The 26374-nt window shown below is 37.4% G+C and overlaps 1 protein-coding gene across 1 annotated transcript in view; it reads left to right on the forward strand.

Moving 5' to 3' along the window:
* Positions 1-26374, forward strand: part of SI (sucrase-isomaltase) — a 75655-nt gene that overhangs the window by 31972 nt on the left and 17309 nt on the right. The window contains exons 5-29 of the mRNA XM_072344453.1: positions 929-1056; positions 1878-2126; positions 3768-3891; positions 4890-4963; positions 8593-8713; positions 8803-8912; positions 9184-9335; positions 11297-11468; positions 12098-12197; positions 12881-12993; positions 13652-13777; positions 14534-14665; positions 14837-14956; positions 15578-15691; positions 16525-16609; positions 17767-17884; positions 18263-18434; positions 19122-19238; positions 19929-20083; positions 20656-20740; positions 21600-21656; positions 22276-22400; positions 22778-22866; positions 25475-25524; positions 26019-26189. Of these exons, the coding sequence (XP_072200554.1) occupies positions 3768-3891; positions 4890-4963; positions 8593-8713; positions 8803-8912; positions 9184-9335; positions 11297-11468; positions 12098-12197; positions 12881-12993; positions 13652-13777; positions 14534-14665; positions 14837-14956; positions 15578-15691; positions 16525-16609; positions 17767-17884; positions 18263-18434; positions 19122-19238; positions 19929-20083; positions 20656-20740; positions 21600-21656; positions 22276-22400; positions 22778-22866; positions 25475-25524; positions 26019-26189 (2682 nt within the window). The 5' untranslated portion in view covers positions 929-1056; positions 1878-2126. The remainder of the gene's footprint in view (positions 1-928; positions 1057-1877; positions 2127-3767; positions 3892-4889; positions 4964-8592; positions 8714-8802; positions 8913-9183; positions 9336-11296; positions 11469-12097; positions 12198-12880; positions 12994-13651; positions 13778-14533; positions 14666-14836; positions 14957-15577; positions 15692-16524; positions 16610-17766; positions 17885-18262; positions 18435-19121; positions 19239-19928; positions 20084-20655; positions 20741-21599; positions 21657-22275; positions 22401-22777; positions 22867-25474; positions 25525-26018; positions 26190-26374) is intronic.

Consider the following 26374-nt stretch of genomic DNA (forward strand, 5'->3'; position numbering starts at 1 on the left):
GGAGTTGAATACTACATCTTGACCTGAAAGCTCTGTTGTTGATATCCATTGTAGACAAATTAAAACAGGCTGGGAAACCTGCTTGATTAACTCTCCTGTGAGACCTTTTTGTTCAGTGCTTTTATGCTCTCAAATTGCATAGAAAATGTGTACTAGTTGATTGATAATATGAGATTGCAGCACTACGAATTCAGGAAAGCACTTAAACAAATGGCTGTGTAGATGGCTGTGTGATTGCAGACATGTTTAAATGAAACACATGGCCATATGCTTTGCTGAACTACGTACTTTCCTGGAACAACTAAATTCAACTTGGAAAACAGAGATAAGCAAACAAAACCTCCAGAATCATTGCTATCTTCGTAATCCATGTGACACTGTTGTGTCTCAACGTGCACTCATAAGGCAGTATATATTGCAATATTAAGAGGAATGTTAAAATTACATTTCTTGAGCTTGTTTGCACATGTGCAGACATGCATGATGTTGCTACAGTGGAATGGAGAGGCTAGGATGCCTAAATACCAGGCTGTGCTTCAGAAACAGCCATTGAGAGTGGTGGAATTTGTCTGTGTGGAGAGGAATGATTCCAGGAGAATTACAGTAGTGTGTGTGTATGATTGATTCTGAGCCTTTTAAGAACCAACTTGGGAAAAAAATAACCATTCTTTTTGTGCTCAAAGGGGTCACTTCTCTTACCTGCACTTGCCAGAGGGAGGGGAATTATTTAGGAAACTGAGTAAATTTACGTTGCTGGAGACATCCAGCACCTACACAGTTCTAATGATATAGCAGTAGTTCGATTTATTGTGGTGAGTCATATATTATGATGACAAAAGTCACACTGATTAACCTACTGCATATTCAAGCTGCTAAATCTTAACATAAATTGGGTACATTTAAAAACTGAAATTTTACTTGCCAACAGGGGTAGTTGGTGAGGATGTCTGAACCTTGAGGAATAACCTTGAAAGAATTCTCAGCCCAAAGATCATTGCTTTGCATCCTACCTCTCCAGTCAGGAGAGTTCACGTGAGGCTCTCTGTCTGGTGTAAGGTAAAGTGATTAACTCATCTTCTCACTTAGAATTCTTATCATATTGCTCTCAACTTCTGATACAATTTGCCATTTTCCCATAAGCAATTTCAGTGGTCACCTGCTTTGTTTAGAGCTGTACCCCTCTTTCTTTGTGCCATGAGCTCTGGTGCTCTACTATCAATGAGCTGTCTGGTTCAAGGAATGGTCATTCTGAGGCTCACAAAGGTTCACAAGCCTGAGCAAGTCTTAGATGAAGCGCAGGAGTTGAGGGCATCCATCACAATTTGTGAACAATTCAAATCTATCTCAGCCACTTCCACTTCATTGAAAAAATAATTTCTAAGTACTCTTAACAGTATGAAACAAAATGTTTAGTTTGGAAAGTAGAGCTTTAATGTCATAATTATATCTGCTGTAACAAAAAGTCAAAGTTCAGTTCAGCATTAAGGCTGCATACTGTGATTGAAGATTCTTCCCTGTAAACTCTCTTCTGTGCTAATCTTTCATTTTTCTGTTACACTTTTGACATTTACTGCCACAATCCCATCAAATCTGTTTATATTAATATTAGCATTAATAATTCGTTGTTCATTGCTGAAAAAGTTAAATGATCATAAATTCGATTATCTATTAACAATTATTTTAGTAAGACTTTTTCCTCATTTGAGAACCTTTAGTGACTTCATACAGCTATTAAAGCAGAAATGATAGACGAGGAATGTGAAGGTTGCATGAAGTGTCTAGTAACAACGATATGGAAAAAGAACAGTAGAGCCATTAAATCATGCAATATGGTCAAACTTATTGGCACTTTATTGCTGCTTTTCTTTCATTTACAGAACCTGCTGAGTGATGCAGAACCAAAATATTATTAATTAACCAGCCATTCCTTGGCTACAATAACCACAGTAACTAATTTTAACTCAGAAAGTTTCTGCAACCTGCCTGTAATTATGTATGTGCCTGCCATTGGTAGATTGGTTAGCAAACAATGCAATGAGCTGATAACAGCAGGGAATAAAACATTGGTTTTGAGACTGAGCTTTACAACCAGGATCAGCAGATGAAGGGAACAGAGGGGCTTTAAGGTAAGTCATCCCATTTATTCCATCTGTGTTACTGCAGACCTTTTCTTTGCTGCCAAGCCCAAGTCACAGAAGTTGCATTTATGAATTATAAATTATAACTCCTTGTTTTAGAAGTCTCACATTGTGGAGGAGACCTTGAGAATGAAAAAGCTGCAATACAATTCTATGGATGTTTGCAGGGCGGTAGGGAGAGCTGGACAAAAATAATTGTAATATTCTTCTTTATTCTTAATATTGAATGTTTTAGTTTTCAGAAAAATAAATGTTACTTATTAAGGCTCCCAGCTGATGAGTATTCTGACAATGCTACAGGAAGCTCAGAGAAGGAACTGCTGGAATATAATTTCCTCATTGTAGAAATAGGCCTTAAATATGTGCTTTTAAATATACAGTGTAGTAGTAGGTTTTAAATGTGTTACTTCCCTTAGGAGGTAACTATAATCATAAAAATAGCTACTAATTTTGATATTAATGGAGAAAATATGAATAGCACTATGTTATTTTTAAAAGCTTAGATAATAATCACTGTAGAATTATAGACGGGTTTGGGTTGTAAGGGATCTTAAAGCCCATCCAGTTTCAAACCCTGTCATGGGCAGGGACACCTCCCAGAAGCTCAGGCTGCCCAGGCTGGACCTGAGCGTACCCACAGCTCTCTTGGTGCCCTAATATCTAAATAAATGTAACCACTTTTAGCTTAAAGTCAATTACCCTTTGCCTCATCGCTACATGCTTTTGTAAAAAATCCCACTCCAGCATTATTGTAGGCCCTCTTTTAAGGACTAGAAAGCTGCAATATGGTGTCCCCAGGTGGAACGAACCAAACTCTCAGCTTGGCTTCATAGGAGAGGTGCTGTTGCCCTCTGAGCATCTTTGTGGCCCTCCATACAGGAGGGTACATTTATCTTTACTGAACTGGGGGTTGCTGGCATTTCATTATTACTTTATTCTCCGTTCATTCTGGTGGCTGTGAGATTTCCAGGAATAGGAGATGAAGTTGGGGTAATGAAATATGCTTATAGGAATGGTCAGCAACAAAGGAACTCCAAAAGTTTTTCTGAAGTATTTTTCCTTTCGGCTCTAACTGAAGCACTTGAGACTGTTTTCATATGGGCTAGTGCAATATGCACACGTTGCTGTATTTTCTTACTTGGACTAAAAAGAAGCAGTTTCTCTGTATTTAATGCTGCTTTATAAGGCTAAATATTCTTAACCAAATGTGAAATGCAGTTGCTCCTGCCAATGTATATCGATCTGCATGATGGAGATCAGTTTTAATTAGTTTTACTGCTGGTGTGCAGCTCAACATTAATGGTCCTGTGTTGTTCTTTCTGGTATTTCTGTAAAATGTAAGAAACTTAATAGATAACCTCAGGAAAAAAATCTTATTCGCTTATTTAGAAGTGGTTCGGTGGGAACAAAACACATTTCTCAGCGGTTGACCATGAGTGCAATAATCCAGTAATCTGTGTGAATTATCTGGAATAGGAGATTTATTTTTAATCCTAGGATTAGGGGATATGCTTTAAAACCTAAATAATGTATGAAAATATAAAAACTGAAAACAAATACTGTAACTTGTAGAGTTTTCCAAGCTATTACTTTTGTTTTCCTCATGCCAATGGTTTCCTCCTGACCTAGATGGGCAAGAGGAAGTTCAGTGGCCTGGAAGTCACTCTCATTGCCCTCTTCTGCCTGGTGGCGGTGGTGGCCATTGTCCTCATTGTGCTTTTAGCAACAGGAGTACCTGCAGTCAAAACTACAGGTAAGTACTTCCCACTTCCAGGACCAGAGGCAAAATCCTTAATGAGGACTGCTCAGCTCTGCTTGCTGGGTTGTTCACGAGTCCCATAGCGCTCCTGTTGGAACTGCCTGTTGGCATGATTAAAGTCACTGAAGGACTTTTCAAAGAATATGAATGTTCAGGTGGGGAGGGGAGGAAGAGCGAGCATTTATTTATTTATATATCCAATTATTTCCTATTGTTTTCAGTGTTACATTTATCTAATAGAGTCACAGAATGGCCTGGGTTGAAAAGGCCCACAATGATCAGCCAGTTCCAACACCCTGCTATGTGCATGGTACCCAACAAGCAGACCAGGCTGCCCAGAGCCACATCCAGCCTGGCCTTGAATGCCTCCAGGGATGGGGCACCCACAGCCTCCTTGGGCAACCTGTTCCAGTGCGTCACCACCTTCTGGGTGAAAAACTTCCTCCTAAAACCATTTAAAACCCTTCCCCCTTGTACTATCACTATCAAACCATGTAAACAGTCATTCCCCTTCCCGTTTATACTCTTAAATGAACCTTAAGGTGTGTTTATCTGATGCTCTAACTCAAGCTTCTTTGGATGAGCAGTATTTCATGGGAAGGAGTGCCCATAAGAGCAGTTACACAGCACTATTCAGATGAAAGAAAGCCCTTCTGATTCTAATTCAGCATAAATTTTTAAAGAAGCAGCACAGACTGGGTTACAAGACTTACTGAAAACTGAATTACTATATATCTTCACAATTAGAACAATTTATATCACCCATTTGTGAAAAAAAAATCGAAAGTGAAGCTCTCCTACCTTTATCTGGAATAGTTCCGTGCAGCTTTTTAAAGATAAGGTAAATCACAGTAGCAATAGTTTAAACTCATTTGAGTCTGTATTCATGGTTAGAGGATCAAAGTGGTAAGAAAGGGTCAGCAGAACCAGTTAATGATAATCCAGATATTAATATATTTTGGAAATAACGCATTAATTTAATTCCCTAACAGAATTTACACCACAATGTCTGAACGTATTAACAGTGGAGAGAATTGACTGCATCCCGGATCAAACGGCAACAAAGGTCTGAGAACTTTATAGTAAAAACAATTAGAAAATAGTCTTTTTCACATAAAATCCTATGTTTAATTATGAAAACTTACCTTTTCTGTAACATATTCATGGTTCTCATAACTTTTATTTGTCTGTGAATGCCTGAATATTTACCAGAGTAATATAACGCCTGTACAACCAATTTTAATGTGTTGTCAGAAGACCAGTTTTTTCTAGCCACTGCAGCAGTTTATTATCAAGGGTTTAAGACCCCTGCCAATATACTCCCCAGCAGCTTGGCTTTTTGATAAGAGAGAACAAAATTAGACAAACAAGGAGTGGTTAGAAATACATACTGTTTTAACAACTTTGCCTAAGCTGTTTCTTTTTGTCTGATGGCTAACTGCTGGCATTTACAACAAAGCATATTTTAGAAATAGCACATTGAGATTCATTTTGCTTAAGTGCACGAGATTGCAATGAATGCTGTCAGTATCCTATCTGAACTGATCCGAATCTCACTATCTCACCTACTCTCTTTCTTGATCGTTGTCTCTCATCTGAGCAAGCACAGAGCATTCTTATGGTGGTTACTAGAGAATAGTTATTTTTGTTATTTTTGTTATTTTTCTAATCATCGTTAATTTTAATTTTAATAATGGATGCTTTCATTTTCTGATGGAAGCTGATGGGTGCCTGTCCCTTTTTGTCTTAGTGGGGTGCAGCTTGAGAGAAAAGATAGGGAGTATATTATGATGTGTGATGCTAATGCCATTCACAGAGATATAAAAATGATTAACCAACCTTCTCTATCTCCCTGTGAATTTCCAATCTAATTGCAGAAGCGACAGTTGTTAATGATGCTGTCATGCCATGAGTTGTATTATGATATATAGTTCAATATAGTCTTGCAGGTTAACAGAGTAGTAAAGGCTCAACTCACAGTGTGTTTCTCTTCTCTTTGATTCCTTTCTCCAGGAGCGAGCACACCACGATAGGTGTCATGCAGATCTCATTAATCTTTAATTACTACTTTGGGATTAGCCACCCCACATTAAGCACTGCACTTATCCCAAGTGAAGAAAATAGTTCTACTCTGGTTGCAACTGCAAGCCATACTGTAAATCTGCTCTTCCATTTTACCATTTGTGATCAGGAATAATTAGAAAAAAATCAAAATAAAGACACAATTTAAAAAAAAGAAAAAAAGTAAAATAAATGATTCCTAAACCTGCTCTTTCCTTAGTGAATTATGGGCAGCAGATTTCAGGATACTAGAGATAAACATCACCTTTAATCTTTGCCCTGAAGAAAGCTGACAGGTGCATGCATCTCACAATCCAGAATCCTGTTTTCTTCTGCAAGCAATTTTGTTGCCCTTCTCCAGGTTTATTCTAATATTACATCTGGCAGAGCTCTAAAACTACTGGTACTTGATAAGGAAAGAACTCTGTAGTGGTTTCCAATAGTGGTTTTCAGAATAAAAATCATCTGGGAGCATGATGCTTTTCCTGGGCTCAGGCAGCAACTTAGTGCCTCTCTTGATGTCTTAATTTGCTGAAGTCTTTTAGGTGAAATGTGGGCTTGCAGAGAATAGAAGCACGGAAAGCAAAGAGGTATTTATTAACCAATCACGGGATTGCCAGAGATAAAAATCCTGAGAGAGAGCAGGCTTTTATTACCTAGTCACTGCCATGGAAAGTTGTTTGGCTTTGTAAGACAAGTAGAATCCACTAGTAAAAACTAAACTACCGTGAGCAGAACTAGTGCTTTTCAGGACTCAGAAAGCTCTTCCTCAAGGGGGGAGACTTTATTTGTTGTTTAGTTGTTATAGTTTTTAAAAATATCTTGTTGGCAAAAGTTTGTTTTGATGCTAAGAAGAGAAACATTGCAGTTTGACGCATAGCCAAGCAATGCTTTCAGTCCTTGGTACTGAGTTCAGTGTTCAGAAGCTACCTCGTTTTGTATCCCACCATACGCTGCTTTCTTATTTCCAGTATTATTTCTAATGAAGCTTTGACACTTTCTTTGACTTTGCTGTGTGTTGGTTTCTATTACGGTACTTTAACAGATCAGAGGCTGTGACCACCTCCTACCTTTATTTACACTAAATGGTAACTTCTGTAACAGCTTTAACAATAGCTTCGAATGAACTCTGCTCTTTTTGGTGTCATGAATCTTGCACTTGTGCTCTTACTTCCTCATGCAGCAAGCTCCACGTGCCGCAGAAAATACAGATCTACAGTTTACAAATCCACTAGAATAACATTGATGCTGAAGAGTATTGCTGCCCTGTAAAGTAATTGGTGAAAATATTCAACAAGCATACATGAGAAGTAGCTGGGAAAAAGATGTTCATGAAGTCGGGAAAGGAGATGTTTGAAGTGTTAGACGTTAGGATAAACTGTTGTTCAAGCTGTTGGGTTAGTGACTGATTTAGGAAGCGATAAGAAGACTGAGGTTGTAACTGAATTGTTGATACATAGTTTACTTGCTGTGCCTGGCCCAATCACTACAGAATAAATGCATGAAAATATCTTGAGCTAATGGCTATGTGAATTTCCTCTGTGCCCTCCTTTGGCATTTACTCTATTTCTGGGCCAGAGCTTTCTCTGTTCAGAGAACAAGGCAAGTGTTTGATCTGAACTTTCTAGTTTGGGCTCTATAACCTGCACCAGTAGCAGTGGATTTTGGCCTATCTTCATCTATACCTGTAGATTGTTTTAAATAAATACGACACAAACAACAAAAATAATGGAGCACAAAGAGCTTCTACTAGCATGCAGGTGGAAGGAGAGGTCTTGAAAATTTGTGTGTTGGATTTGAGTGCCCAGGATCGCTGAGGTCGTAACCTTTTGCCCTCAGTGGTTCTTCCCGTATCACTGCTGCCCTTTGTTCCCAAGTAATTAGTTTGGTTTTTAACATGGGAAAATTTGTGGGCATTTACAATGGTGTGTTATGCAAGTGTTATCTTCAGACATAGAACTTGGGCAGACAACTTGTGAATAAGTTAATTTCTAACAGTAAGGCAAACACATTCCTGTTTATTGGAATATTGAGACGTAGATTAAAGGTTGATGCACTGAGTTATATGCTTTGAACAGTGGGTTTAATTGCTTGGGTGGTGTTTGTTTGTTTTATATAGAAAAAATAATTGTCTGAAACTAAGGTGCTGTAGAAGCAACCTTAGCATTTCTGATACTAGGAAATGACATTGAAATGTAGTTCCCATACATAATGATAAATGATGCATATGTGATGTTTTCCAGCCAGATGTTTACTAGATGTTAAGCCAACCATAAATGTTATCCAGTCTCCAGTGTGTGAGTGCTGGTTAGTCTCTAATGCATCTGTCACAGCTCAAATGTTTCCTTGATTTTTTTAAGGGTTCATTCTTTCTGTGAATCTTCAGGTTTTAGGAAAAAATCATTGTCTATGTGTTTACTCTGAATCAAGAAAAAAAAACAACCAAACAAAAGCACCTTGTTGTTTTTTATTTGAATTGATTAAATACATTTTCAGAGTTCATCTGATAGCAAGCATTAGTATATTTTCTGGTGTTTGGGGTAAAAAGTACTTTGTGCACATTTCAGTTGTTGCAGTGTAGAATGTTTATTGTGTAAAATCAATTGATGTGAGCCCCTCCTGTCCTTTAATCAGAGCATCTGTGACTTGCGTGGCTGCTGCTGGAGTCCCCAGAGTGATACCAGTGTACCCTGGTGTTTTTTCTCTAAAAACCATGGGTACAAAGTGGATGGGTCAACAAGATCAACTCAAACAGGTGAGCTGGGTGCTGAGGAACCTGGTTTTTATGCACATCTCGATGTCTGATTTGAAACAGTAATGTTTCCATTTGTGTGTTTTCTTTAGGATTTGAGGCCACGCTAACAAGGCTGCCATCACCTTCTCTCTTTGGAAAAGATATCAACACCGTCCTCCTCACAGGAGAGTATCAGACAGCAAATCGCTTCCGATTCAAGGTTAATCTTTTTCATCTGTTGTTTTAAAGTTTATGTTCTGTACATGGTTTCAGGCTGGCCATTTATGTCCAGGGAGTTTAGAAGGGCTCCATTCATCCTTCAGCTGCACCATCACGTAGGGAAATAGGTGAAAACAAGTGATAAAAATGGAAAGAGAATGATAATGAAAACGGGAGGAGACTGTGATAGGGACAAGAAAATGCTAAATCAGATCTATCTGTTAATGCTGGAAAATGTTTCAATGTTTTCAAATGTTTTTAAATATGTGCAGATTACTGATCCTGCAACACAAAGATTTGAAGTCCCCCATGAGCATGTGGGCTCTTTCAATGGACCTGCAGCCTCCAATTTAAACTACAGAGTGGAAGTGAGGTCAAATCCCTTTGGTATTGTGGTGACCAGAGTGAGCAATGGGAAAGTGCTGTAAGTAACACTGGTGGGTTTCTTTTTCTGATGGACACTGATGTTACTGATTTTCTCTGAAGGCCTATGCTGCCATACAGGAAATCTGTTGCTGTGTGAATAAGATATGCCTAAGATGGAACATGTGTGGTACACTCTTGGGTATGTTACCTACTTCTGGTCTTTTGATTGGTGGATGTTCTGCATGGACTCTTGTGAGGCCTTTAAAGTACTGCTATATAAAGAGGTGTTGTAAAGGCTTTAGATTTGGCTGTCCTTTCTCTTTCCTCCAACACCAGCAAAATCTTTATGTCCACTTCGTTCAAGGAGTATTTGTTATATGAAGACCTTTCCAGTGCTTTAAATCACAAATACTCTTCATTCCATCTTTTATCTTAGCTGTTACAATCACGCCTTAGCTCTGAATCACCAAACCCAGGTTGCTCTTTAGACCTATGATAGAGGTGTAATTGTTGCAAGCCAGTGATAAGCTGGTTGTGTCATCCTCTAAAATATTTGAAGTATTGTATATTGAATGCTTTCATCCCATTTTTTCCGTAAAAGTAAAGAAACATAGATTTGACGTAGCTGCCTATCTGTGAGAGCCATTAAAAAGGAGGAAGTGTCAGGATGAACATGCTTATTAAATCAAAGAATGATCACCTGTCAGAATTCTAGGATAGTTGCATTATCAATGCTTCAAGTCTAATAGCTGTTATTTTCATACTGTTGCAAGCATTGTTTTCTTACTTAGAATCCTCTGTAATGATTGATTTGCAATTAGAGAGAACACAAAAGATGGACTTATTATTCAGTAGTCCATGACTGATTAAACAGGCGTATGAAGGTGAGAATAAACAATCTAGTTCAATAGATCCATGCTGAAGCTGTGCTCTGGAAGGCTGAAAAGAGAGCCGTATCACTCTCTTTCATATGAATATAATGACCGGTAAATACCACAATTTCCCATAAAAATACAATCTTTGAAAGTTTGTAATTAAAACTGTAGAAAGTGAATAGATCAATGGATATTACTTTGAAACTGTGCATGATGTTAAAACATACTGGTGTGGTTTTCTATCTCAACGTAAGCCATTTTCTCTGCTTTCAGTGAAAGACTGAGTTTCTGCTGATCCTTGTAAGCTCTTGTTTTAATAAAGCTGAAAGTAACCTTCAGATCTCGGGATCAGCTTCATTCCAATTGCTTTGTGATTTAAATCTGGTTTAACTCATAATTACTTTCTCGTTTGGACTGTTTCATTTAAAAAAAAACAAACGACTGATGGAAAGTAAAGCTACTTCTGGGTGGGGCCAATTTTCATGTGTTTGCTGTGTGGAAATGTTGAAAGTCTCAGCAATAAAAGAGGGAAATGAATATGATTAAGATCAATATTAATGAACTTAAGCCTTTTGACTGATTAAAGGACCATTGTCTGGCAGTAGGAATCGCCCTGCTGCCTCAGCTCTACTCAGATTTCCTCCCAATTGCCTGAGTCCCATGTGTGCAAACAAGGAATGAACTTAGCTTTAGATTCAGTCTCTAAATCTCCCCTAATCCTTGTTTAGGAGACACACAGTTTATGATGAAAGATTGGTGAAATGTACAAAATTAAATTAACAGAAGAAACTTCAATTGTGAAGTGGACTTTTACTGTATGGATTCACTACCCAGTGCCACAGGTGCTTAGGTGGGAAGCTTTGCAGGAAGAGCTGATTGTGAACGTAACCCTGAAAGCAGAGGCCATTTATGTGCAAAGTTTCCATGGCACTGAGAGGTATTACCTGTCTCCTAATCCACACAATGGCCTCTCTATCTACTGCAGCTGCACACCATCCTCCTCTGCATCCCTCCCTTCAGCTCTTTGGATGGAGACCTGACCCTGCTATCCAGCTTAGCTAAAAAGAGTAGAAATAATCGTTGCAACAATTCCTGTTGTAATCCCTTATTTATTTATTTATTTTCTTTCTTATTTTTCCTTCAGTTTTGATACTACCATAGGACCACTGCAGTATTCTGACCAGTTTTTACAGCTATCAATCAAACTACCTAGCAGCAACATTTATGGTGTGGGAGAGCATGTGCATAAGCAGTATCGACATGATCTCAACTGGAAAACCTGGCCTCTGTTCAGCAGGGATATTGGTCCCTCTGAAGTAAGGACCTATTTCTTCTGTGTTTTATTATTTGCAGACAAATTCTGGAATCCAAACCTATTATGCAGTAGCGCATTAGTAGCATCCATTACTTGGGATACTACTTGGGTAGATAATGATAGGACAAAGGGGGAAAGGTTCTAAACTCAAGAAGGGAAGGTTTAGAGTGTGTGTCAAGGGGAAGTTCTTCACAAAGAGAGTAGTGAGGGGCAGGAACAGGCTGTTTCTTCCAACTTCACTGTCCTCAGACAGTCCTTTGTACCTTGGGGATGTAAGCAATCAAATGTTATTTCAGTGTTCATTAATATCCTTTGCTTTGACTAGGGGAATATTTGCTAAAGCTTGTCAGCACTCAGTTGACCTAATGCTATGAACAAAAAAACCAAAACCAACACATTTAAAACCCTACCTGTCTAGTACAGAATCAATACATAAGCCATTCCATAATCACGGATATTGAGGAGAAATAAAAATTACTGTTGTTCCTAATGTACTTTATTTATAACCAGCTAATGAGGTTCTGTTTGTCAGTGTTACGTCAGTGTAAGAAAGCAACTCTCCGTACGATTGAAATATCCCCCAAACACATACTGTTAGATTTTAACAGCTCTTTTTTATTCCCCGTGAAGCAAATGTATAACTTATATGGAGTTCAGACTTTCTTCATGTGTTTGGAGGACAGCAGTGGAGCCTCTTTCGGTGTTTTCCTGATGAATAGCAATGCCATGGGTAAGAAAGCTTTCTCTGTAGCTCCAGTTATTGCAACTAAATGTCTTTTAAAATGATCTGTGGGATTGAGATCAAAACTGGGGTAATGTAAATTTCTATTTTTAAATACTCCTGTGTATGAAGTCTTAACACTACCTTCAGTTATCTTATGGCCATCATTGTAAGTATTTAGTAGCACTAAGCATATGCAACGTAAGCAGTGTGTGGCTCAGAATTAACATGCAGGCTGTGTGCATTGGAAGCCTTGTGTGGCCCTGTGCAGATGTGTAGGACAGAAGTCAAAGTATAAATTTGGACTGAGCATCACTTGAAAGTAAATGCCCTTTGGTCTCTGGTTATAGGCCTACCTATACATATGCTATTGTATGCTATTCATTTCTCTTGAGTCTGGAAAGTTTCAATGAAAATTTGAAGAAGAAAGGTTATGTCACTGGATTTGCTCTGATTCTCTTGTCTTTGCTGGATGTAAAGAAATGCAAATATGGACATTTAAAAGAATCGTGTCCATACATTTCTCCTTCATTGCAAATTCAAATAACGGTTATGTGTTCCCTGGATATTTCTGGTTTGTGTTGGTTCTTTTTCCTTAAAATAAATTTTCTACTTTTCAATATTAGTATGACAAAGTTACTTTAGATTTAGCTGATATTCAGAATTACTCTCATGCATGCTTTGTCCGGCAGAGTTTGCGGTGCAGCCTGCTCCAGCAGTGACCTACAGAACCATTGGTGGCATCCTTGACTTCTATATCCTCTTGGGGAACAGTCCAGAGCAAGTAGTTCAAGAGTATTTACAGGTACCTTTATTTTAAGAGACCACACGTTGAGCAGATCCTTAAAAGCACTGGTTTTCTTTTTAATTTCTTTTCCTTTACATGACAATATGTCTTTTTTATGCTATCTAGAGTGAGTCACTAAGTGTTCATCTAAGAACAATTGTTATCTCAAGTGTTGCCTATATAATGGCTAGCTGGGATTAAGTTGGGGTGTAGATGTTTTTATCTGTCCTGCTACGGGCAGCAGCACCTAGAGCACTAGTTTTGCTGGAGATGCATGTGCAGGGAGGATGCAACAGTTCTCAGTCTGTACACCCTGACATGAACTAGAGATGATCTAAGTAGAATGACTTTTGCTTCTTTGCTCTTAATATATGGACAAATTCTTATTCATGTGGCAATGTTATATACGATATTATATATATGCCCAAATATATGCTCATAAATATTATATGTTCATATGGTAATATTATAGTGAGCAATATTACTGATATGTCATGATCTTCCAGTTGCAAGCTGTCACAGATATTGTTTGTACGTCTTTTATTTACTATTTATATGTTATTTTTACTTGTCTGATCAGCTTTCAGTCAGAACTTGAAGGAAAGAATGAGCACTCAGGTAACATACACAGCATCCACTATTAGTACCACTAATTATTTCTGCTCTCAACATACAGTTTGTGGGACTCCCAATGATGCCTTCCTACTGGAGTCTGGGCTTCCAGCTCAGCCGTTGGAATTATGGCTCTCTGGATGAGGTGAAGGCTGTTGTGCAAAGGAACCGTCAGATACAACTCCCTTATGTAAGTTCAGGGTTTGAGGAGGGCAACAACCCCATCAAGGCAGAGTCCTGTGGGAGAAACAACCCAAATATCATGGCTGTGATGTGACAAACTTCACTCATTTCACATCCGTTTCAAATCGTGAATTTCTAATAAATTACTATGCATGGCTTTCTGGTGTAAGAAGGTTTTGCACCTTTTAATGCAGTGCCATTGTCAGAATGGCATCAGACACTAAGGGAGGCTTAATTACAACAAGTTTTACTTGCTCAATTTATTGTAATAATTTTTCAGTTATACTTTCCAACTATATTGATTTATTTTCTAGTGCTGCCTAGTCCACTGAAATATTTTTTCAGTGTCACGTGGACAATTGTGGAACCATATATTATTCTTAATTGATAAGCAAAGGTAAATTACACATACTTTTTAAATAGGCTTCATATGGCTTTAGAGGAATGGCTTAAAAAGTATATACCCTGATTTTATGTTAAGTGTTGAGGAAGGAATGTTTGTATTTAAATTGTGTTTTTAGAAGTTGGGCAGCTTCAAAGAAACAAACGCATTTGCAGGGTCTAATAAAAAGAATGCCAGTACACACATCCTTATGGATTCTGCTAATGGAAAATGTTCCTTTTTGGTACAAAATACATTTCATTATAATTCATTTAGATAGTAAGGACAAACAGGAGTTATCATAAGAAATTACATTTGAAAAATATACAGAATCTTTACATGTGGCTTCTCATGTTTAAGCTGTTAATTCCTGTCTTCCAGGATGCTCAGATCACTGACATTGATTACATGGAGCAAAAGAAGGATTTTACATATGACAAAGTGCTGTTTAGTGATCTTCCTAATTTTGCAACTTTCATGCATGACAAAGAACAAAAATATATTATCATATTGGTAAGTAATTCTTTTTGCCTTGTAAATGCTATCATTATAACTTTTCAAAATTATTCATTTTTTAATATAATTATTACACTTCCTGCCTAACATTCCAGTAGTCTGTAAAAAATGATGGAGTTTCCTGATTTCTAACTGTTTTTTATCTTTTATTTTTTTTAACTGTTTCAGGATCCTGCTATTAGCACACAACCTCTAGTTGATGGTAATCAATATGACAGCTACGTCAGGGGGGAGAACAGGAAAGTCTGGGTCAATGAATCAGATGGAGTAACAACATTAGTTGGAGAGGTAAACACGTTTCTATGAAGTTAAAATGTGGTTGGTTTGGTTCAATTTATTTTGAGGGGCTTATTTTAAACTCTTGTTTTCTAAGTCGCTTCTTCCAGTACTAGCCAGTGAGAACTGAGAGATCTCATTTAGCATGTGATATGTTTCAGTCTTTGATGTTGTTTTTTTGCATTTTTTACACTGTATGTTTCTATTATTTTATTTTTTGTAAAATCCTGTTTGATATTAATGTAAGTATTATAGAAAAGTAAAAGTAGTTGTTTCGCATAGTAGATGAGTAAGAATACCTTCATGCTTTCTCATCCATTGGAAACTGATGCAAGAAAAATGATACTCTTCTATGCCCCAGTTGCTTTTGATGAATCATATTGATCAGAAGATTTCAGAATTTTTGAACAAAATTATGAATTTCAATGAAAGTAAATCTGGGATCTGGAGGTGGTGACTGACAGAAGTGTCAGTATGGGCCACTAGAACAACTTGGTGGTCAAGAGGGCAATGGACTTGATTCAGATTATTATTTAGGGAAAAAAAAACACACCAGTGGAACTCATAATACATTCTCATCTTATTCCAATGTAATTAGTAGCATATTCTATTATTTCCTCTTGAATGCTTTAGGTATGGCCAGGGGAAACTGTGTTCCCAGACTTCACCAACCCAGAGTGCACCAGTTGGTGGGTGGAAGAATGCAGACAGTTTCATGGCATAGTGCCATATGATGGGATCTGGATTGTAAGTGATTTTGGAAGAAAATTGACATGTTTATTAAATTCAGTTAACATTGCATTTGAAAAGGATGTTTACGATTATTAGTGACTTGAAATCAGTGCAGGATGTACATGTCTTTTTCTGTTGGATTTACAATTCAAATTTGGATTTTAGTTTTAAATTTGAATTAGAATTGTGGCATTCAAATGCTCAGTGTGGTGTTCGCTGCATGATCTGTTGTGGTCTGAAATGCTTCAGTGGATAAACCTTCGATAAACACAAATGCTTTCACACTACTGGACTCAGAATGGCAATATTTGGAAACCTGCACACAGTGGCAGAAAATGAGTCTTAAACAGGTCCTGAACACAGGGTATAATGAATCACAGCTATAAATCAATGCTTCAGGTAGCTCATGGATTTTCAAGGTAGCACATTGGCAATCATTGTCCCAGATTAGGATCTGGAAAAATAAGACTAGGCAGAAGCCACAGCACATCTTGCTGGTTCCACATTTCTCTCTAAACACAAGCTTCCTGCTCAGGGTGTTCTCTTGAGATATATCTGTGGGTAAATACAGCATATATACACAAGCACCTCCTGCAGCTTCAGTCTCTGAAGGGAGAAGGTGTAATTATTGATGTGATGCTCACCTGTGTACTGAAGTTTGTCCAAAATAGAGGCATGTATTAATACAGGAATGGACCAGGTCTGTGTCTAAGTGGTATTATTCACACCTAAAAGTATGGTGCTAGCTCTTAGTAAATACTTCTTAAAGGGTAATAGAATAGAACACAAGAGTGGGTTACAAACTTTATTATAGTCTACATCTCACTGTCTGTATCTTGCCATTTCAGGATATGAATGAAGTGTCCAACTTTGTTCAAGGTTCAAATAAAGGCTGTGAGCAGAATGACTTAAACTATCCTCCATTCACTCCCAGTAAGTCCACCTCCTTTAACCATGGAACAATTATCAGAAAGCACATTAATTATTGTACCACTGTCTACAAGGATGTAAAGTAAATTTCCTGTTGTTCTCATAGATGAGATTTGAATATTAAGTACTGACTTTAAGAAACCTTTGCCAACATGTTGTCCAAAAATAATTCAGAAATTAGACTATAGATGTACAGTGCTTCCTTGCATGCATGAACAGTTGCTTGCAGAAGAAATCCAGCTGGCCTGCAGTTGAAATGCAGTCACTTACAGCCAGTACTTAGTGTGTTGTTTTAATGTCAAACTTGAAAGTAAAATTATTTTCTCTGATCTCAAGCACAGATGAAGGTTTCAATTTAAATTAAATAAAAATAAATAAATAAATAAATAAATAAATAAAAAAAGGTTTCCAGTTCTACATTTAGGAGGGAAAGTTAGGAAAGGATTATGTATTATTTGCCTGAAAAGTACAGCTTTAAACAATGAGTTAGCTTTGGGGGCTTTCTCAGCCTTAATGGGCCATTAGTTAGCTCCACTGAGGAAACATGGCTCATTGGAGACCTTATATGCTTAGTCTGCAACTTTACAGTAAATCAAGTAACCAATATAAAGAAAGAATATTCTTCTTACACCATCTTGTGCTTCCAAGATTATGCTTGTTCTTGTGATAAAGCTGACAGTGAGTACATTTGTGCTAAGGTTTAATAAGAGAGGTACCAGATAGCATTGAAACTGGATGGAGCCTGATTACCACTTTATCACACCTAGGCAAGGATAGAGTATTTGAGTTAACTGTTTCATGTTATGCACTGAGGAAACTGACACACATTCTCCATCAGTTTACTAAATTCCTCTGTCTTAACAAAACTGCATTTATAGCACTGTTAGCAGTGATGAATGGATTATTTTGATATTTGTGTGTTGATTGTCATGAGATATCCAGAGCTCAAGAGCAGGAAATAGCACAGACGGAGCAGAGATGAATAAAACTAGCAGCCAAGGGAAGCATTTCATTCTTGTAGTAGTTACAGTGGCATTAATGTAAGCATTAAAGAGGGAAGAGGGCTTGAATGTCAGGAGTGTACAGTATTTTAAAAAAGATTGGAAGTATTCAGAATCAAAATGCACTTGAAAACTAATGTCTGTGTTTCTTTATTGAAGATATTGTTGATAAACTCATGTTTTCCAAGACACTCTGTATGGATGCAGTGCAGAAATGGGGCAAACACTACGATGTCCACAGTCTTTATGGATATTCCATGGCCATAGCAACAAGACAGTAAGGAACTCATCCTAATATCTTTACAGAAAGTTTTTAGAAGAGTACATGGTCTGCATTTTTCAAAACAGCCAAGAGATTTCACTTCTAAATAAACCTGTTTTCTAGACAATGTTATATTGCATTTAAGCTAATATAGCAAAAACAAAATCTACTAAATTCAGGTCAGAAACTGTCAATCACAGATTTATAGTAAGGTTGTTTAAAGTAAGTGTCTTGAACTTCTCTAAAAGACACCTGTTTAACTGTGAAGGATCCCAGGTCTTGTGGGTAATCAATTGTTGAAAATGAGTCAGTATAACTGTGCCTTGTATAGAACTACTGACGTGTGAGTGATCATTTTTCTGTTGCATAGTTCCAGTCTCATTTTGTTTTCAGAGCCATCGAAACGGTGTTTCCAGGAAAACGAAGCTTCCTTATTTCAAGGTCTACTTTTATTGGATCAGGAAAGCACACAGGACACTGGCTGGGAGATAATGCAGCAACATGGGAACAGCTAAGATGGTCACTACCTGGAATGCTGGAATTCAGCCTCTTTGGATTTCCTTATGTACGAAATACATAGGTTTTTACTTTCATTCAGAACAAGCAGACAAACATTGCCTTTTTAACCTCTGTAATAATGGGTTACCTAATCAAACATGGTCTATATAATCATCTTATCTTTTCGATTCTAAGTTAATTCCCTTCAGTGATCTGGTTTTAACATTTTTCCCAATTATTTTTTTTTTTTTTTAATTATAAAATGTGTTTTGATTTTTGTTACTGCATGTTTATGATGGGGCACATGGGCAACAGACATTATCTTATTTATGCCAAGCCTCTAGTACTTTTTTATTCATTAGCAATGGATGTGAAATACATTGGGGTTTTCCTATTCATTTTCACATGTAATACAAAAATCCATTTGTAAATGATATAACCAGATTCCTCTTCAATATTTATATTTGTATGAGTTTGAGCTGTTTTCCTAGTGTTGGGCTACTAGCACCAAAAAGGAAGGAATATGTTTGGAAGAAAAAGGATGATAGGCAGCCATGGATTCTTTTATTTATTTATTTATTTATTTATTTATTTTTGAATAGCATCTAGTTGAAAGAAGAAAATGTACTGAATGACTTTGCCACCCTAGCGAGAAATGAAAGATGAATTGATACATCCCTTAAACTTTAGATTTTGTGTAGAGATTAGTGGTGCAGTATGCGGTCTGTCCGACACATTCTGCTTTTATTTAAAGATTGGAGCAGATATCTGTGGCTTCGTTTTTGACACAACAGAAGAACTCTGCAGACGATGGATGCAAGTAGGAGCGTTTTATCCATTTTCCCGGAATCACAATGCTGAAGGATACATAGTAAGTTGTTCGTCCTCTTACAAACTGTTTCGGTTTCTGCGACCACATTTCCTTTTATAGCATCACTAATAAGCATTACTATCACCAGCAATTAGAAAGCTGACCAGTTTGAATATAGAAGAAACTTGAGATCTCTTTATAAAAACTTATCTCCAAGAGTTTCGGCTCTCAAGGGTGTGGTGTTTTCACACTGATAGCTAATCTGCACAAGACTGCGCGTTCACTCCCTCTCCTCAAGAAAAAAATAGGAGGAAGTATGATAGCAAGAAAAAAGAAAAACAGGCTCATGGATTGACATAAGGACAGTCTAATGAAATGAAAACAGAGAGAAAAAAAAAAATTAAACAAAAAAGGCCATGTAGGAACAGGGAGAGAAAACTCTAAACACTCGTCTCTGTGTCAGAAAGTGATGTTCGACCACATCTTGAGGAGAGCCTCAACTCTTGTAGTAGTTGGTTGGAAAAGGCAGATGCTTTCTTAACAGAAGTCCCACTGTTTATTCCACTTCACTGTCTTTTCTTGTTTAGCATGCCACCATATAACACGGAATATCCCCTTGATCAGTTTAGATCAGCAGCCCTAGTGGTGTTCTCCCTCCATCCACCCCCAACTCTGAGCCAACAGTCAGTTTTCACATTTGTCAGGGTATTTACTGCACCATGAAAATCATCTTGTAATATTTACTTTCAGCCTCAAGATCCGGCTGTGTTTGGAGCTGATTCAGTTTTGGTGCAGACCTCCAAGCACTACCTGAACATTCGCTACACTCTACTGCCCTACTTATACACGCTCTTTTATAGAGCCCACACTCGAGGGGATACAGTTGTGCGTCCAGTTTTGCATGAGTAAGTGTACCAGATGGCCTTTGTGATAATCTTGTTAGGAATAAATAATACAGGTTGAATGTAGTTAGGGACTGTCTAAATAGGTGTCTAATTTCTGAAAATGCATATTGGAGTACATGTGGAGACAACATCAGAATTCATGAAATACTATTTTGATGTAATCAGAAGAGTAATCAGAAACCATCTGTAATTTCTGTATATCTGCATGCATTATTGCCAGTCACTCTGAAGAGCTGGTATGAAATGGTTTTGTCAGCTAATCAAATTACACCGTGCCATGATGTGTATATAAAAATATACATTTCATTGCTTCCTTATTTTTGAAAACAAGTATGCTGAGAACATGTGCATGCATGTGAATGCACACATTTTCATATATGAATAATCAATACTAAGCTAATCAGAACTTACCTTCCAACCTTCAGATGGCCTCAGATTTAAAAAATAATAATTAAAAATTTTTTGCATGACACTTTTCAGTCACAATTCTAGGCAATCAGTTCTTGGAAATACTTGGATTAATGATGATGGTATAGCTCTTCAAAGCCATTACTACTTCCTCCTTTCTCCAGGTTCTACACTGATGAAGGGACATGGGGAATTGATAGGCAGTTCCTGTGGGGTCCTGGGCTGCTTATTTCTGCTGTAATTGATCAGGTAGGCTTGGGTATTTTCATGTTTGCCTCAAAAAGGCTTACTGGGGAACAGAGTCACCTGAAGTGACCAGTTCCAGCTCTTTTCTCTACAGGTGGGAAACTGCAGCATAAAATCCCTAAATGGACTATTGATATCTCTCCTTTATACTTCTGGTTAGAAAGTACCTTTCAGTTTTTCTTATTCATGTGACAATTTTGTTATTAAGCTTGAAGGTTATGGCAACTTTACTATATATGTATTTCCTTCTGAAATCACATTCCCTCTCCCTTTTCATATTGAAAAATCTGAACCACAAAAATAGGATCATTCATTTCCTGGAGGATTGCAGGAAATTTATTCTCATCCTATTCTAGTCTGAGCTCTTCTGTCCCGAGCAGGTGTTAAGCAAGGTCATTTGGTAAAGAGAATGCAAGTGACCTTACGTACTAGCATTAGCACAGTTCTTTCTCCAAAGGGAGTATGTTTTTTTTTTGCCAGATTTTTTCAGATTTTACTTATTTTTCATTGATTCATAGCACTGGTGACCGATGACCTCTCTTTGGGCTCCTTAAAAGACTAGATTTAGTTTTTTATCCCACTCTTCACCTATTCCTTTCAGTGAGTGAGAACACAACATGTTTTGGTCACTGTCAATATGGGAAGTATTGCACTTAGTGCTATTAAATACAACTCCTATTTTTCAGATCTCTACGGAACTAAAGCAATCTGATCTGATATTCTGATTCAGCTCATCTTTGTATCATCTCAGAATGTCATCCAGAATCTCTCATGCTATTTTAGCTTGTCTATGACAGAACAAGCAAATGTTGTTTATTAATTCCCTTCCTTTCATATACATATTTCTTTGCTCTCCTTTCAGGGTGCAGATGTAATTGATGCATATATTCCTGATGCAGTATGGTATGAGTATGAAACTGTAAGTAAATGAATAGGTTACTAGGGTGTGTTTTTCTAATGATCTTTGTGATGGAGGAAAAAAAAAAGGTTGTCAGCCATACTTCAATGGCAGAGACCTAAAGCAAAGGCTAAAAGATGGAAATGGTGAGACAGGGGGGGTGATAGGGTAAATGAATCATAGCCTCAAGAAAAGGAGATGGAGATGTGAAATACAGTGCGTGAGATGGGAAGAATGATTGAATTGAAACTTTAGGAACCCTCATGTGTGAAGAAAAGTAAAATATTGCAATACACGTGCATGTGCAATTAACTTTCACTAGTCTTGTTTCTGTGAAGAAGTTTCCCAATATTATGATGATCTTTTGATGGATGTGAAAAGACACTGCTCTTATTTGGTATCCCAACAGGACTTGCAGTCTATGCTGACTGGACAAAACACAACGCTGAAATGTGTTGATTTATAACATTATAGTATATTAATAAATTTATGTGCTATTTTTTGTGCCCACTGCTGCACAGATATTTTCCTAGTTTAAACATCTCTAAAAGCATGATTTGAGAAGAATGTCTTAAATCCCTAGTTTCACAGCAGTGGGTAACGCAACAAACCCATTCTCTTTTACATGGCTGTCAATAAGGGGGCAAGAATCTCAGAGAGAAAACAATGGACCAAGATGTACCTGCCAGCTGACAAACTGGGGCTCCACTTGAGAGGAGGCTATATTTACCCTATTCAAGAACCAAATACTACAACAGTTAAAAGGTATCCTTCCAAACCAAATGCTTTTACGACTAAATTAGTGTAAATTCAAGAATGGGCTTAGGACTGCCAGGTTACAAATCAGAGGTAGCCCATCAAATTTAATGCTTTTGTTTTGAGACTTGGGAATAATTGTAAACCAGAACTCCCTTCCGTTTCTATTTACATTAAATATGTAGCGATTAATTAAAGGTTTATTTGCATAGCATTTTGTCAGTTTGCCATGTATTTTAATACATTTGCATGAAAATGAATGACAGCAAAGGACTAATCTAAGACAAAGTTTTGCAACCCTGCAGAGTGTCACACGAAAAAGAAGGATTTGTTAAAACTATCTAGCAAGTGGTTATATATGTAAGACAAAGACTTTCTTTTGATAGCCGCCGGAATCCACTGGGTCTTATAATTGCCCTGAACGAGAACAATACAGCTGCTGGGGAGTTATTCTGGGATGATGGAGAATCTACGGGTGAGTTATTACTGGTGAAATAAATAAACAAGAGTATGCTTACAGACTTCTATTCTTCAGTTAATTTCATAAGAGTAAGAATGAGCCATTGAAGACAAGGTAACAATTAATAATGACTCTTAAGTCATTGGTTGTTCATTTATATGTTTAAAAGAGTAAATGTTATTTACCTTGTCTGCCTCTCTTTTTTTTCTTTTTTTTCTGTGTGTTCATGTTGCAACATAACCTTCAGCATGTTCAGCATTGGCACATTAGCATTCTGACTGTTAAACCATAGTGTCAAGATTGATATATATGCTGGTATAGATCCAAATTAATTTCAACGGGTGCAAGAATGCATATAATTAGTGTTGGACACCAAGAATAGGCAGAAAATGAAAAAGTAGCACTTTTATTAACTCTCTGGAATTATTTAAATTGCTTGTAAAAACAGTAGCAGTTTTCTTAACTCAAAGGTACTGTACTAAAGCCAAAATTTGCTGTGCCATCTGGTGCATAAGCACACGAGTAGGCATGTATAGGCCATACTTGTCATGTTGCCAGACTCAATAGTATTTCTGAAGATTTCGATGAGTGTCCAGTTTCCATGAAATTAAAATTACTTGAAGTACTTCAATTCCTTAGGCTGTTTTTGCAGTATTTGTCCAGTATTATATATAACAGAGAAATCAGCAAGCAGTTTGAAAGCATGTCTTCTCTAATTCATGTCCTACCCTGCCAGCAGTTGGTGTCGAGAACTGCATCCCCTTTACCTATGTTCATATTTACTTTGCCCTGTGACAGTGGTCACCATCTTTGCAAGAGCAGCAGCTGGAGGGAAGTTGAGATCATATTCCCTTCACTGTGCTCAGCTGACGCTGTCAGGTTTCACTTTGGAGAGGCTGGGATGGGCTGCTGCAGGGAGCAAGGCCAGGAAGCAGTGCGGCTCTGCTGATCTCTGTCAGAGCCTTTGGTCCCCGTGAAGTGGAGAACTCCCAGTCAGATATCTCCTACTAGGACACTCACATCAGAAATCCTAGCTCACAAATCTGTAGTTTGATGGGTTTCTGCACCCTGATGCTGCAGGAAATGCTGGTGGAGCATTTTGTGCAGTCTGACAGGAGGACAGCTGCAGGAAATGCCCAAAGAAAGATACTGGTACTCCAGAGGAATTGTGATGGCGATATCAGAAAGTTCATTGGAAAGAGAATAACTTGGAAGAATTTATGCATTTGACCTGTAGGACTCCCTTCTGTTATTTTAACTCTATCACTCACACCTCACAGAAAAAACCTGGAAGCCTCAACTTTTGAAAAAACTTTGGTAAAAGTTTGGGATGCTCTGAAGAAATAGAGCAGTGGTTTGGCTGATTACTGCAGCGATAAGTATTGAAGGCCTTGGGTGGCTGCTGGTATGACAGCTGTATGTACTGCTTTGTCAAGACCTAAAATACCTCAGCTCTTATTGTACTCACTTCTGCTGAGTAACAAAACAATAGAATGTATAGTGATTTTATTTCCTAGCACAGATTTACAGGTTGCTGTCTTTTTAAAGAAGTAGTTTACAGTTTGGTTGCAACAAAATAATTTTCCTTTTATTGTAAGGAAAAACAAATGACAAGTGCAGTCAATTCCTGTATCTCTTCTTCTTTTTGTACATTTTCTTTTTGAATCGCTTATTTTGATTATTTAGAAGGTCTGGCTCTGAATGATATATCTACATTCTAGAGGATCTAGGAGAACGTAAGAAAAAAAAAATAGCCTGCATTTTAGGAAGAGTAATTTAAATAATATTCTGGAAAATTTTGGAAAATTCTTGGCCTTATGAAAAAAGTAGTTAAGGAGAACTTTCTAATGTTCAAAGAGAAGATAGTAAGAGTAAAATATAAACCCCTCTGATGGAAATTATAATGATTACTTAACCTGTCTAACTCATAAGCTTGCTTTTTACCTGCAAAGTGAAAACATATGGAGAGAGCAAAGCGCATCATGTCACTTTGGAATATATTTAGCCTTCATCCATGTTAATTTACATCTAGTTTACATTCCTTCATTTGTGCAGAAAGCATATTGCTAGCCAAGATGCCAGTTCTTAAGGTTATAGCAGAAATGCTGTGAATAATCACTCCTCTTAACTTTGCTGGGCCTCAGTTAGAAAGTTCAACCTGCCTACAAATTTCACTCCTCTGGATAAATATAGATAAATAAAAGACCAGAAGATGTTGGAGAGATTGGTTACAGGTCTTGTAGCTTTGTCTCTTGGGAAAAAGTTGTGTGGTCTAAATGGGAAAATAAGAGGAAATAGTATTTGAAAGTCCAAAAATACTGTTTCAATGGCAAATAACCTTCCACATTTCCAGGTAGAGAATTGTTTAATTGCTTCCTTTTAGAAATGGGAAGTCCTCTACAGTAAGTATTAAGATAAGCATTCAGGCAATCTTAAACTCTGAGCTCTACACGATCTTTAAGAAGAATACAAAATAAGAGTTGAGACCACCAGTAGTTTGCGCGCAATCTGCTCAGTGCAGCTTCTGAATGCTATAATGATAAGTAGTTGCTTGGTGACAAAATCCTGGGTTTTATTTATTCCTTTCTGTACTGCAAATTTAACTTCTTTCTTTACCTTATAGGAACAATTGAGAGTAACAACTACATTTACTATGAGTTTACAGTTTCCAATGTAAGTATTCTCTTTTAAATGATCTTATTCTCAGGTTTTATCAAGTATATAATGAAAGGACATTCTTTTCTTCCTCCTTATTCTCCTCCACTATTTACTGTGGAGCAAAGTGTTTAATATTGTCAAGAGAAGGCTTTTTCAAAATACTATCATTTAAGTGGGATGAAAGTATTTTATTTGTCTTCCATTAATTAATTGTAGCATCTAAAGAACACTTCATAAACTCATCTGCGATGTTCATTGAGTGAGAGAAGTATAAAGCATTGGAATCTTTATAGTGCCAGAAAGAAGGTGGGTGTAGTGTTTGTTAGTCTGAAGAAATTGTTAAACTGAAAAAACTTCTTGTACCTGTACCGAAAAAGTGTCTCCACAGAGGGAGTGGAAGACCTACAACGTGTTTGAACCCGCAGCATCTGCTTCGTGATTCATTTTCTTCTCTGTGCTGTCCACCATATGACAAAGATTGCAAATGAGATGATAACCTTATTTTTCAGAACCGTCTACAAATGAATGCCATTAGCAGCAGTTATGTTGATCCAAACAACTTAAGATTTGAAGAAATCAAAATCCTGGGAGCGCTCCAAGAAATAACAGCTGTTACTGTCTACCCAGACAATGTAGGGCAAGGCTCTTCACATAATATCACCTACTATCCTACAGAGAAGGTAAGTTAGTAACAGGCAAATGTGATTCTTTGAAATCATCTCACCTTGGTTTTATATATTACAAAGAAAGTGCAATTACATTAAATATATTACATCCTGCTGCTAAAGGAAAGTACTGAAGGAAATGCTTTCCCAAACTAAAGATATCACAGAGGCTGTTTTGAACTTGTTATGAATGTACACTC

This window comes from Excalfactoria chinensis, chromosome 9 (genome assembly GCF_039878825.1).
Source record: "Excalfactoria chinensis isolate bCotChi1 chromosome 9, bCotChi1.hap2, whole genome shotgun sequence".
NCBI classification, from domain to species: Eukaryota; Metazoa; Chordata; class Aves; order Galliformes; family Phasianidae; genus Excalfactoria; species Excalfactoria chinensis.